The sequence below is a fragment of the Schistocerca serialis genome, chromosome 7 (genome assembly GCF_023864345.2).
Source record: "Schistocerca serialis cubense isolate TAMUIC-IGC-003099 chromosome 7, iqSchSeri2.2, whole genome shotgun sequence".
NCBI classification, from domain to species: domain Eukaryota; kingdom Metazoa; phylum Arthropoda; class Insecta; order Orthoptera; family Acrididae; genus Schistocerca; species Schistocerca serialis.
In genome coordinates, this window is record NC_064644.1 from 177,795,069 (window position 1) to 177,809,798 (window position 14,730).

General features: G+C 41.8%; 1 protein-coding gene across 3 annotated transcripts in view; it reads right to left on the reverse strand.

Annotated features, from left to right (window-relative positions):
- The window catches only part of LOC126412066 (solute carrier family 2, facilitated glucose transporter member 1-like), a 557,262-nt gene that overhangs the window by 384,735 nt on the left and 157,797 nt on the right, over nt 1-14,730 (reverse strand). The window contains exon 4 of one of the 3 annotated variants that reach the window (XM_050081453.1): nt 13,873-13,899. The exons of the other annotated variants lie outside the window; for them this stretch is intronic. Coding sequence (XP_049937410.1) covers nt 13,873-13,899 — 27 coding nt within the window. The remainder of the gene's footprint in view (nt 1-13,872; nt 13,900-14,730) is intronic. 3 annotated transcript variants of the gene reach the window in all.

A 14,730-nucleotide genomic window follows, 5' to 3' on the forward strand; every position in this document is an offset into this window, starting at 1 on the left:
AACTAGTTCTAGGGGACTGGTGACCTCGGATGTTCAGTCCCATAGTGCTCAAGCCATTTGAACCATTTGACATTTTCACTCTGCAGCGGAGTGTGCGCTGATATGAAATTTCCTGGCAAATTAAAACTGTGTGCCGGACCGATACTCGAACTCGGGACCTTTGCCTTTCGCGGCCAAGTGCTCTACCAACTAAACTACCCAAGCACGACTCACGACCCGAGTCGTGATCCATCGGATGGGGACGTTGAGCTCAGATACCTTTTTGGCGCTTCTGGAGAGTAGTAGTCGATAGGCCGGCATCAGGTTCTGCTGCTACCTCGACGTCAAACTCCACGGTATTAGTGACTTCGCTTATGGAGACAGATTGATAATTATTTGACAATGGCCGCGCGGGATTAGCCGAGCGGTCTAAGGTGCTGCAGTGATGGACTGAGCGGCTGGTCCCGGAGGAGGTTCGAGTCCTCCCTCGGGCTTGTGTGTGTGTGTGTGTGTGTGTGTGTGTGTGTGTGTGTGTGTGTGTGTGTGTGTGTGTGTGTGTGTGTGTGTCCTTAGGATACTTTAGGTTAAGTAGTGTGTAAGCTTAGGGACTGATGACCTTAGCAGTTAAGTCCCATAAGATTTCACACACATTTGAACATTTCTTTTTATTTGACAATGTAATATTTTTATCTACTAGCGTTATTCGCAAGCTGTGGAATCAAACGGTGTTCCAAAAGTCCTAAGACCTATAAGAATTTTTTTTATATACACACTGGAAAAATTCAGAAGCAGGCTCTGGAGTGATGTGCTGCAGTAAACAGTCTGACTTAAAGCATCTCCATTAATTTTAGTACACTGCACCATCTTTATCCCCAGATCTGCTGAAATGGATTTTTGTAACGAACGAAGGAACACACCTGGACTAAAAATAAACGTAGAAAGAAATAAGACCTGTGCAATGTGTGCCCCTCTTCATCGGCGTCGTTGGAACAATGTTGGAGGCTTAAGTAAATTCTACTCGGTTATTAGGCCTTCTCCATACCACCTCCTGAACAGTATCCCGACAGCTGGTTAAGGAATGCAAGAGGAAAATGACGCGGCCGAATCACCCACAGGATTTTACTTTCATTAACAACAGCCAGGAAAGTTTCCAGACATAAGGCCGATTCCGGTTGGCTGCCCACGGAACGGCACAAAAGGTGATGTCACGGTCAAACGCAACGTCACTTCACGTAGCCCAATACCAGACAGTGAAAGTGAGTTTATGAGATACAATCAGTGATACAAAAATTTGGAACATAGTATCAGAATTATGGAACAAATACTCATAATGTACTTTAAAGCAAAATTCATAGGGGATGTTCTTAACAATGTTTGTAAGGTAAAATGATGACGGGTTAGTCTGTACTGACAGGCGTAGTCCGTTAAGTGGTGCAGAGACAACCATGCACAAATCAGATCGCAAAGTTTGTGACGTATTTGTGGGAAGACTGTTAGACACGGCGAAGAAACAACAACCATACATATTACGGTACAACACATAAAAATATCTGCAATTATAACCGTTACATCCCGTATGTACAAACGAGGGCGTATCAAATATGAACTATAATTTAAACCTGGCAGATGTGGTTGTGGACGGAAATGGGCGCGATTTTGACGGGATGTTGGCGGGCATGTCTGGAATAGCACTGTGACGCCGCAATTTGTGTGACATGACCGCTCGATTCAGGCCATCATGTGCGAACAAGAGGCACCTTAGTCCGTTGCGCAGCGAGCAGCCCAGTTCGTCACGAAAATGTTACCAAATCTGCGGAAATGTTGAGGAGGCTCAATCCAGGGTTGGGGAAGAAACTCTTTCGAAGACCCAAGTGTGTGAATGACATACATCATTTGTGGCAGGACAGGTAGCTGTGGAAAGTTAACCCCATCAAAGACGTTACACCAGACAACACTCCTGCCTTAGAAGACCTTATTGCAGAAGATCGGCGCATAAAACTTCCCGAAAATGTTTCAGTGGTAGGAATACGAAATGGAAGTGCCAGAAACAGATCCGAAACGTGATTCTTCTGCACGACAATGCAAGGTCGCACTCTGTTGCTTTAAAGAGGGAAAACTGTAGAAAATTCGTTGGGCAACTCTGGGAAATCCTCCTTATCATCCGGATTCATCGGTGCGACTAGCACATCTCTGCACGCAGCGCCAGAGTAGTCCACAGACGGCTGCACTGACATCCCTCTTCTTCTTTGGAGGATGGCATCAAAGAGTTGATGGGAAAATCCGTAGCAATGTCAGGAAACATTCACTAAAGTACCGGGTGTACCGGTATGAAATGTGCATTTTTTGTGAAAATGAAACACTAATTTTGAATTGAAAACGAAAAACATTTTATTGAAAGTACTGACCATTGCTTTCTATACATTTTGACCACCTTTTTCGCAATTTGTGGACACCACGCCAATAGAAATGTTCGTCTTTTGAAGCAAACCAATCACACACCCAATCTTTGACTTCATGGCAATGGAAGTGTTCCTCAGCCAATGCGTGTCCCATTGATGAAAACAAATGGTAGTCGGAAGGGGCCAAGTCTGGTGAATACGGCGGGTGGGGTAGCAGCTCCCAGCCAAGTGTTTTGATTGTATACTGAACCAGTTTTGCTTTGTGTGCAGGTGCATTGTCGTGTAAAAAAATTACTGTCCCATGTCTTCTGGCCCATTCTGGTCTTTTTTCGATCAATACACAGTTCAAATTGATCATTTGTTGCCTGTAGCGATTAGTATTCACAGTTTCATCTGGTTTTAGAAGCTCATGATATACCACACCTTTCTGATCCCACCAAACACGGAGCATTGTCTTCTTGCCGAATCGATCTGGTTTTGCAGTCGATGTTGATGGTTGTCCCGGATTAACCCATGATTTTTTCAGTTTAGGAGTATTAAAATAAATCCATTTTTCATCGCCAGTAACAATTCGATGCAAAATTGATTTTCTTTCATGTCTTTGAAGCAAAATTTGACAAATGGTTTTTCGGTTTTCCATCTGTCTTTCATTCAGTTCATGTGGCACCCATTTTCCACACTTTTGGATCTTTCCCATAGCTTTCAAACGGTCAGAAATTGTTTTTTGTGCAACGTTTAGCATTGCTGCCACTTGCTTCTGATTCAAAGTATCATCTTCATCCAATATTGCTTGCAATTCGGCGTCTTCGAACTTTTTTGGTGGTCTTCCACGTTCTTCATTTCTTACATCAAAATCATTATCTCTGAACCCTTGAAACAATATTTTGCATGTTGCTTCTGATAGAGCATGATCACTGTATGCCTCGACAAGAATTCTATGCGACTCTGTAGCACTTTTTTTCAAATGAAAACAAAAAATTAATGCTTTCCGCAAATCATCACTTTCTGGTACAAAATTCGATATTGTTAACGCGATGAAAACATATGATGTTGTTTGTTCCATGACTTGATGTATACTAAATATCTTTGACAGATGTCATACCAACCAAACAAAAAAAAATTAAGGCTCGTTCACAACAAATGTTCCCTATCGACACATTTGTATCTTAACGCTCATTCCATAGCGGTACACCTGGTAAAATTTACAAAGAATCATTCCGGTTTATATTTGAACTTCCCCGCACAGACAACACAGAAAACATTTTTACCTTATTCATCGTCTTTTCCTTTTCCTCCTTCTAAGTAACATAACAATTTCTTTACTAGAGTTAGTTATTCCACTCTGAAAAAAATTATTCACAGGCACTGCCTGAACGTTTTCTTCGTCAAGGTTTTGTAAATTCTAAATCATTTTTTGCTTTCAGATACCTCGTTTGTTTTGTGGAGCAACACTCATAAGAAAAATGTGCGACACGAAAACAAAGCAAGCAAAAAAAATCACAAAACCCACTACTACGACATAATGTGAACACGCTTAAAATAAGTTAACTTTCGATGTTAGCAAACGACGTGCCCCCCCCCCCTTTCCCCCCTCCAACGTCAACATCGAAACTTTCTTCCCGAGAAACTTTCACGTCTCGTACTGTTCCATTGATGGCCTGGGTGAATGGCGCTATTTGTAATGCATTGTGGAATGTTTTGACGTTCCGATCCGTAAAGAGTGAATCGACCTTTATACGGCGTTTGAGACACTGACCTATGTAACCCAAGAACAGTCGCCAGCGTTGAAGGCGTGGCACTGCTGCCTGGACCACGTGCGGCTTTGAAACTGCAGATGACGCCATCCTGGGTAGACAAATAAGCTGTTGAGATTAACGACAAGTCATTTCATCTGCGTGGCCGTGGGACAGAAGTTAAACTGCTGACTTGCACTTCCCATTTACCCAAATTATCTGCCTGTGGCCTCTTTATCTAAAGAAGAGGATTTGGCTCGAAGCAAGTATGTAAACCCTTTATATCCCACCAGTTAAGAACATCATAATCATTATACTTGAGACAGATAAGTAAGCATCTCCTTTTAAGCGAGGAGTTAACTCTTGAATAAAAGAAGAAATGAGATGAACTTAGACTTTCTTCTTGATAATTACTAGACTGAAATCCTCTTTTGCTGTGATGGAAAAACAAAGTAATGATGAAATTTTTTCTTAACTTGCGACCTGCCCCGATTTCAAGCGGTTAGCATTAAATATCCGCGTCCGCACAATCCGTCTGGCGGAGCTGTACTAAACTGTACATGTTACCGGCATTGTGTGAAATCCCGGTATTCTACAGAATGCCTGACTTTTTATGCAAACTAAGAGTTATAATTTTTTGTGAAAATGTTGCGTACTTTTCCTAGGAATTTTATACAATTCCTAGGCATTATACAGAATGCCCAGCACCATTTACTGAAAGTAAAAAGTATTAAATGGCACAAGATGAGAAGCCTTTATTAATGAATACGCATTTGAAACTGAAAGAACAAAGCTAAGAAATAAAGAACTGGATATACGTACCGGAAAACAATGAAGGAAGAATTGAGATGAAAGTACTTGTTGCAGCAAGAACTCGCTTTTCTTCTTCACAAAAAAAAAATTACATTTCGGCAATCTGACCTTGTACATACAAGGTGCGACAATAAAGTAATGAGACTGATTTTCTTTGCGAGATGTGGCAACCTTGCAGGCTTGCATAGGCACAATATCTATGACCTTGGTCTATAAGCTGTTTCTAGTCCAAGTGGCACATCGATGCAACTGCTCAGTCGTGAGTTGTGCTGTAATAAGTTAACATGTGTTTGTGTCTCTCGTCAGGGAAATGGAACTACATAAAATCGCACAATGGTACGCCATTTCTTTTTGCATTAAATTGGGTGAAAACACGACGACAACTTACGATAAGCTTCAGAAGGCTTTTGGAGAGGTGGTTATGTCAAGATCTCAAGCTTTTCGTTGGCATAAAATGATTAGTGAAGGCAGAATGAATATTGAAGATGAAGACAGCAATGGATGACCATCAACCTCATGGAGAGATGTCAGCTTGGCCAATGTGTGTGAACTCGTACGATCTGACTGAAGATTATCCGTGAAAATGATTGCAGAAGAACTGAGCATCAATCGAAAAACGGTTCGTCTAATAATAACTGAAGATCTTGATATGAGAAAGATTTGTGCAAAAATTGTCCCCAAAAGTCTCACACCACAACAGCGAGAAACACGGAAAAATATGGCAGCCGATCTGTTAGAGCAAACGGAAATCAATCCAGAATTGTTGACCCGTGTGACGAAAGTTGTTTTTTTCAGTAAGATCCAGAGGAAAAACCCCAAAGTTCGCAATGGTTCTCAAAGGGATCACCCAGACCAAAAAGATCTCGCATGTCAAAGTCAAAAGTGAAATGCATGCTTATGTGCTTCTTTGATTCCAAGGGAAGTGTTCATAAAGAGTGGGTGCCTCCTGCACAAACAGTTAACCAATATTACTACAAAGAAATTTTAGAAAGACTTCGTAAAAGAGTTCTTCGTGTCCGTGCCAACATTACTGCTAGTTGGATTCTGCATCATGATAACGCGCCATCTCATACTGCTCTGTCGATACAGCAGTTTTTAACCTCAAAACAAATTTCAGTACTACCACAGCCACCTTATCACCAGATATCGCTCCGTGCGACTTTTTTCTATTTCCAAGAATCAAAACGGCGGTCAAGGGACCTCATTTTCAAAAACATAAAATGTCCGAAAAGCTGTGACGAGGGTCTTTGGAGGATATTACAGAAGACGAGTTCCAGAAATATTACCATCAATGGCAGAAGCGCTGGAAAAAGTGTGTGCAATCAGAAGGGAACTACTTTGAAGGAGACAACACTAAACTTGACTAAAACGGTAAGCAACTTTTTTTTTACATCAGTCTCATTAGTTTATTGTCGCAGCTCGTACATTTCATGACTTAAAGAAGAATGTGAACAGAATATTGTTACCACTAAAAACACAATCTGTTATGTCCTACTTGTTGCAGCATGAAGGCTAGAGAGACATTCTGAATTGATCTTAAATTTCTTTTTGACACAAAGACACCTCATATTTTGCCTTTTCGGTTTGCACATACACCTGACGAATCGTTGGCCGCTTCCTGTGGACTGAGAAGTTGCTGCAGATCGGAGAAGCATTTCTTGGTCAGGAAAGTTTTCAATTCTCATGAAGTTCTATGGACATACGATGGATTCTTATCTTGCGCAGAATTGCTTTAAGATTGCTTTTGCAGTTCAAAGTCGGTAAAAGCCATCTTCCGTCACGTTCATAACAACTGACAATAGATTGCTTGAGTCACCCCAGAATGGAATGGGAACTCGCACAATGGGGCACAGGAGGAATTTTTTGTCAAAATCCATTTTCATTTTTTTTGGACTAAATTTCAAGTTTCAGTTTCGATTCCCTTTTAGTTTGGTCAGCTTTCTCAATACTTAAGAGAACACTGCATAAAATGCTAACACTATAACCTTCTATTTCGTCGCCGTCAACATCTTTAGGAGAATGTTTCGGCCAAACTTTTGACGTGTAAGAGCGTCGCTGGTAGACGCAACTGATAGGAAAGTAAGGATTTTCGGTAACCAAAGAAATGGAAGGCTGTTTGATAACCATGGCTTCATCACTGTTTTGGTTTCCTCCATCATCATGGATTGCATTCTCACCTATCTCTTCTGCAGAAGCCTTGCATTGATTCATCTCGTCTTTATTTCTGCTGTTGTGTTATTTGTGCCGTCTCTATTATTTTTTCCAGCTCTCCCTCAGTCTCTACGTCTTGCAAAACGTCGTCAGGCAGGAACGACGAAGAGAGACCTACTCTAACTTTGCAGCTGAGCAGAGCATCGTATGGTGATCTGTCAATCCCAGAATGAATAGCTCTGTTTTTCGTTAAGTTAGACGAACTGCAGTCCGTCACTCCAGGAGCTAGTTTTTTCATCTTTCATCCAACCACGTAGCATATTTTCAGTCTCCTGATTTGCTCTTTCGACACTCCTCTGACTTTGTGAATGGCGCGGCTTACCATAGGGCATAGACGATCTTCAAGGTGGGCCAGTACTCCTCACCACACTTACCACATTGTTTGCAAATTCCCTGCCGTTGAGCACCAAGCAACGTAAATGGGGTGATGAGGTTACAGACTTCTTCCGCTATATTTGATTTCAGGGCCCTAAGAACTACAGACCTTTCTAAACTTGTGCACCCTATTAGGGTGAAACTGAAAATCGATGAGATCGACCTAACAACGGGAAATGAACTCCGGAAAAAGAAAGGCTCGACTACAACACTTTTACAGCTCAATATCACGACGGGTAATGATCTTATACTTAAGTGAAAGTTCTTCCAGCATCCTTTCTCGGCCTACATGACCAATAGCCAAATGGGCCTTATGCATTATGTCAGGTACACTGGAGTTCATTGAATTACTTTTGGTAGTTCGTATCGATTAGGAAAATACAGACTTTTTGCACCATTGGCTGATACTTGAGACAATTCATCGCAAAATTATCGTTGCATGTCAGCATGGCGTGATCCTTTCTTGGCACTACACTCCCTTCAGACATGGTGAGCCAAATAAAAGTGGCTCGGATAACAGGGTTCCAGAATACTAAGAAACACAGCACAGGAAAGGAAATACAATACGAACCTAACTATAGCATGCGCTGAACGTCACCAACATTCATCTCTTGACACTTTTCGGTCCTGGTCAACACGTTGCTGAAGGCGGATTGAAGATGGACGGCCGGAATTGCTGCCATCTCATTCGGAATGTTTTGCTGTATTTCTTGTGGACAATGAGGGTTGTTAAGATACACTTTAGACTAGAGGGCTCCCCACACAAAGTAATCGCACATTGATGGATCAGGTGACTTGGGTGGTCAGCTAGGACCGCGACCTGACTGACCTTGCTAACAACTATGTCAGACGTGAAGATTGTGTAATTATGCTCCAAGGTTCGTCCGGCTGTATGGGCAGCTGCACCTTCTTGTTGGATGTAACTGTAGGTCTTTTGCTCCTCCGTTAATGCACACTTTCACATCCAATCGTATCCACTCGTCGGGAGTATTTTTATTTGCCCCACCCTGTACAAGAACAACGGGAAAGGATGGCGGGAGAGCACCTGTGGAACTTCAACCGGATATTACATGCTGCAGAACTGTTATGGTGATGTCCGCGTTGTGATAGTTGAACGTTGCACAACAATGCGCTGTCTTCGTAACATTAAACAAAGGCCCGGACGCCAACGCAAACGCTGGTTGCGGGAAAAATGGCGGAACTGGGCGTATTATATACTTTGCCAGCTGACAAGTCGACAAGGTGTACAACGCCTAGGCAATGTGAAAAGTATCAGTCTTTTCATACTTTGACGTTCGATTTTAGTCATTCTATACATTACCTACACATTCTATAAAATATATATACTAAGATAGTATCTGTCCTTTCGGACATGTCCGAAAGGACAGATACCATATATACGAGGGGCGTTCAGAAAGTAAGCTCCGATCGGTCGCGAAATGGAAACGACTATGAAAATCCGATAAAGCTTTGCACAGATGTGTTGGGTAGTGTCTCTAGTATAACCCCAGTTAGCATCACGTCGCTCTTCTCATTTCTGAGCTCGCAGTGAGTGCGTAAAGATGTGTAGAAAATAGTGTCTGCCGCCAAGTACGAGGGCCTGGTGAGAAATTTCGCCTGAAGCTATGCAGCTAACATTACATAACTGTCGTGCTGTTTCGTCTTCACGACAATTCTCAGCCGCATTCTGCAGGTGCAATGAAGATGCTCCTGCATCGTTTTCAAATGGAAATGTTAGATTACCCACAATACAGTCCGCAATTGTCTCCCCCTGAGTTTCATCTCTGGTCACATGAACCGCTGTCTTTGAAGACAACATTTTGACACAGACAACGAGGTGTAGGCCAGCGTGGAGAATTGGCGGAAAGCACTGGCGGCTGCCTTCTATGATGAGGCTATTGAAAAGTTGGTACAACGTTATGACAAAAGTCTAAGTCAGAACGGCGACTACGTAGAGACGTAGCTGAAAGGTGTAGCTAATTGTTACAAGTAAAACATTTCTGATGTTCACTGTGGTTTCAATTTGGCAATCAATCGGAGCTTACTTTCTGAACAGGCCTCGTATATATATATGTATAGTTAAGGCTCACCGGCCACTTGACCATCTTCTTCTTCTGTGCGAATGCACAAACAGTGCCCGAACTCTTACGGGAATCGGCAAAGCGCCGCGAGTAATGAGTATAATGGGCAGGGGCACCACGAATGTAGTGCGGGACAATACGTTAAGAATGTGCGTTTCGCGGGAGGCGTGCCAGAGATAAATCCCTGCAGTCGCACTATCCTCTCTGTCCTCGCTGGCTCAGATGGATAGAGCGTCTGCCAGCAGGAGATCCCGGGTTCGAGTCCCGGTAGGGGCACACATTTTCATCTGTCCCCGTTGACGTATGTCAACGCCTGTAAGCAGCTAAGAGTTTTCATTTCATTGTAATTTCATTCTACAGAATGCCAGATTTTACACACTGCTGGTAACACTTACACAACCTTCCCTATGCATCAGTTTGTCTATTTGCAAAAACCGTGTCAAAATCCCAACAGTAGTTCTTCTGATTACCCTTCACATGTAGGCAGAAAAACGAGGCGGGAGTCTTTAATTTGTAACTCGTATAGATAAAATTACATAAACTCCGGAGTCAATTTTTTCGGAGGCTCTTATTGGATACGGGGCTTATAGCTTTATTTTAAAATAAGTTTCTACATACAAATCTGATTACCGTGTAGAACTGTGTACAGTAAAGTATCGTCTACAATTTTTCGTGTTTATGTTACATCTTCTCAGAATATGTTTTCTGTGACTTATGTTTTCACCAAACAATGTTAGAAAGACGCTGAACAGTCACACAGACTAGAAAAGGAGGATTGTTTCCCTTACATACTGGTTGCATGATAAAATATACGTACAAGCTTCATAACGATGCATTTTGTGTCATAGCTTTCTTCCGTAAAATCGTATTATTATGCCAATTCGGACCCTTCTATAGTTCAAATAATTGGTATTTTTTAGTGACCAAATATGTTTCAATATCTTTGTATCATCATCAATGGGTACTTGTATTCAGGTCTATGAAATACAAACATGTTTTAAGTAATAAGTCTGTAACAAAGATTTGGCCTTAAAAAGGCCCGGCGGCTCCCGCCGGAGGTTCGAGTCCTCCCTCGGACATGGGTGTGCGTGTTGTCCTTAGCATAAGTTAGTTTATGTTAGTGTAAGAAGTTTGTAAGTCTAGGGACCGATGACCACAACAGTTTGGTACCTAAAGAATTGACACATATTTGAACATTTTTGGCCTTAAAACATTTTATGTCTCTGAGTTTATTACCTTCTTAGTAAACTACAGAATAAAATAAAATGTTTTAGGCCTGATTTTTGTTACAATAGTAATTACTTAAAAAGTAGACGGGTTTCATAGGCATGACTAAACGAATCACTGAGTCACCAAGGTGCTGAAACATGTTTGGGTGTTAAAGGAAGAACAGTTGTTTGCTTAATACGCATACCAGAATTCCAGTTATTTAATTAGGGAAAGCGACTGCTATTTAAGCTTCAAAACAAAATGACGATGATTCTTTGCATTCTGTCGAAAATCTATCGGCACACAGGCAGGCTGCGTTTAGTGTTGCCAGATGCCCCGATTTTCGCAGGATGTCCCGATTTTGGTAGGTGTCACGACCCGACTCACGTAAGCGTTAGGCCCGACACCAAATGTCCCGACTTTTGGGCTCTGCTGAGAATGCGAAATACAGAGCATATTCACTTACAAAATGGTACAGTACATGAAAATACAGAAATGAGCTTCTGAACGCGTCGATGACGGTAAGCAACAAAGTTAGAATACGGTGCACCAGGTGGTCACGATCATCCGCTAAACTGAAACGCTACAGCGAATGAGCAAAGTGTACGTTTCGAAAACACTCAGCCGCACGGCTTCTATTGTTGGGTTATTACCATCACGCCTCTCCTTCCTGAACAGTGATTCAACTCCAGCCTTAAAATCACTCTTGCCCATTGATAGGCCGCGACTCCTCCCGTCGCGCCAATGAGTACGCGCCTTGTGCTGAAGCGAGTCGGAAATTTTGTATTACCTGTAGTTGACACTTCCGATCCACAGAGCAGTACCTTTAACTGCAAATGTTCCTGTCCACCAGCTTTATTCGTAATCTATTATAAGGAAATAATTACTTAATGATTGAAAATTTACGTTCTTTTGTCCCGTCTTTTAGGTCCTTCATTCGCCAATTTTTGTAAACAACCTGCCCTGATTTTCTGCAAATTAGACCTGGAAACACAAGTAGGTACGTCAGCCCATTTATGTAATCGTTGAGCAACTTTCATCATTTATACACATTGTAACAACTTTAGAACAGCGTTTCGTCGACTTTAAGCCACCTCAAACCGTAGCATACTAATTTCTCGAGACTAATGAGCCCGCTTTTCCAGCGTTAGTCTGCCTATCTGAAAGTTCTTAGTTCGCTCGTGTCCTCCTTGCGGTTAGTTCCCATTCACTTTTCACCTAAGGTAAGTTAGTTCTGTAAGTCCACGATTCTTAAGCCGGTGTAAATGCACTATTCCGTGACCATATTTTAGGGGAAGGAATAGGCCATGACCGTGAGTAACTATTCCAGTACTTACGTAAAGTATTTTATTTACGCAACAGATACTTTTATGTTATCTACCCATAAAGATAGGGTGGTCTGCTCAAGTAACGACCTATTGAAGGGTCTAAACTCAGTGTCTTTTCAGCCAAATATCAGACGAGCTGATGGTGTGGCGTGGGTGACAAAACTCGGAACATCTGGAAGGGAAATTCCAGATTCAGCAGTTGACTTACAACCAAGGTTGGTTAAAAGAGGGGGGAAGGGACCAAACAGTTGGTCATCGGTCCCTGCAACCAAGGGAAACATCCCGAAGACAATGGTAAGAACTGAGGGATGGGAACTAATTTTCATTTAGTTCTGGGTTAATATGCCCCACGCAAAATAATGGAACCTCCTATGTATGTACATGTGTATTTTTTTTTTTTTTTTTTTTTTTTTTTTTTGTAGCGACTATGTTTTGTGGGAAGGAATGCCCAATTTATCTGACAAGTGAGTGTTATTAGCTAAAGACAGTAAAAGATCTAACTGAACTAATTTTCATTTAGTTCTGGGACAATATGTCCCACACGAATAATATGAGATCTTAAAGTAAGTATAGGTGTATTTGTTTATATGTAGCTACAGTTTTGTGGGAAGGAATGCCCAGTTTATCTAAGTTGTTGTTATAGGCTAAATACGGTGACCTAACTGATTTGTATGATGGAGTAATGAACACTGTCCTTTTTCAAAGCTGTCATCGGCGCACTTAAAAGCTTCAGACTGCACTAGCAGAAATGCAAAAACTGTGTGAATGTGAATGGGCACTCACACAAAAAAACTGAACTTCGTCGGCTACGAAGGCAGATGTCTCACCGCTTATCCTGTGCTGCCATCTATTGCCCGCGACCGCTACTGTAAGTCCGCAGTGACCTATATAAGGAGACCTTGGAAATTCCCAATAATCCATCAATCAAGCGGGGTGCATTGTAAATATTGGTCACCGCTTAGTTATTTACACTTTCCATAAATCATATTCATGATAAAATTATAATGTAGAACGAATCACCTGCACGAAAGTTACGAACATTTCATTCAGTATGAGATGCAGTAATTTGCTTTCCAACACATCCGGGTCGTTTTTTAGATTCTATTTTCATAAGCAGATAATCGAACAGTATTTGTGGTCGTTTTGATCAGTATAGGTCACTGATATATCTATTTCCTTCTGGTATTTGTGACTGTCATTGTTCTCTCAAAATTATTTGTATTATTTATTTTCACTTTGGAACACAGGTGCTGTGAGGCATATATTATTACGTGTTTAATTACATTTGCCTACGATAAACGAATTTGTAACCAACACGCAATAATTTCTTTTTTTGAACAATAAAATATTTTTGCCTCAACTTCTCATGACAATAAAAACAATTCAACGTCTATTTATAAAATTATTAAATATGTATCAATCATTGAAACTGTAGGAAACAAAACGTAAACCAAAACCAACAGAAATATAGAACTGTTTCGCACACCACATGTCGCCTTAGGATATGCAAGAGCGTCAACTTTTGTAAAATCGCCGTTCTCGAGTGTGTAGCAAACAGCTAAAGGGATCCAACTAATTGCAAAATGTTTTATTGGCCAATACGCGAATCGCTGCGTCTCTGTTCAGAGTGAGTCAAGTGGTTTGGGTTTTCTTCTTTTTTGTGCCGGACAGGGCATTAACGCCCTTTAGAAAAGCTGACCGTAGATAAATAAGGTGTTCTAGTAACTAAATTCCGTGTACTTACCTCCACATCCCCTGCGATTTTGTCTCCCTGGTGAAGCGTTAAAGGAAGAAAAAGTATTTTTGTTAGTTTCCTAGGCGAACAGGTATGTTTAAAGTGATCAAAATTTTAATTCTTTAATACTCTGAGTAGAGATTTCAAAATGCAGCACATAACGCAACAAAATATTTTTAGTTGCCGTGTTACTGGTGATTTGTCTAGCGAATAGTTGGTATACAACACTGAAGTCACTCCCAGAGTAAAAAGTCAAAGCATTGCTGACTGTTTTAGTGAAATGACCTAAAAATGTCGGCCATATATTTATATTGTTCTTCGTGACGAAAATCACGAATACTATCTTACATATCAGGTATTTATTGCAATCGATGTTTAGTAGCCGCTCAGATACTGTGCTGCTGCGCGCCTAGAAAAATCGATGCAGACACCTTTCAGATATGAAATGGTGATTAAACGGACACCCTAGCTCCAAACAGGCGTTGATGTACTTCATTGGGGACATGTTGAAAATGTGTGCCCCGACCGGGGTTGGGTTGGGTTGGGTTGTTTGGGGGAAGAGACCAAACAGCGAGGTCATCGGTCTCATGGGATTAGGGAAGGACGGGGAAGGAAGTCGGCCGTGCCCTTTCAGAGGAATCATCCCGGCATTTGCCTGGAGCGATTTAGGGCAATCACGGAAAACTTAAATCAGGGCGGCCAGGCGCGGGATTGAACCGTCGTCCTCCCGAATGCGAGTCCAGTGTCTAACCACTGCGCCACCTCGCTGCCCCGACTGGGACTCGAACCCGGGATCTCCTGCTACATGGCAGATCCCAGGTTCGAGTCCCGGTCGGGGCACACATTTTAAACATGTCCCCAACGAAG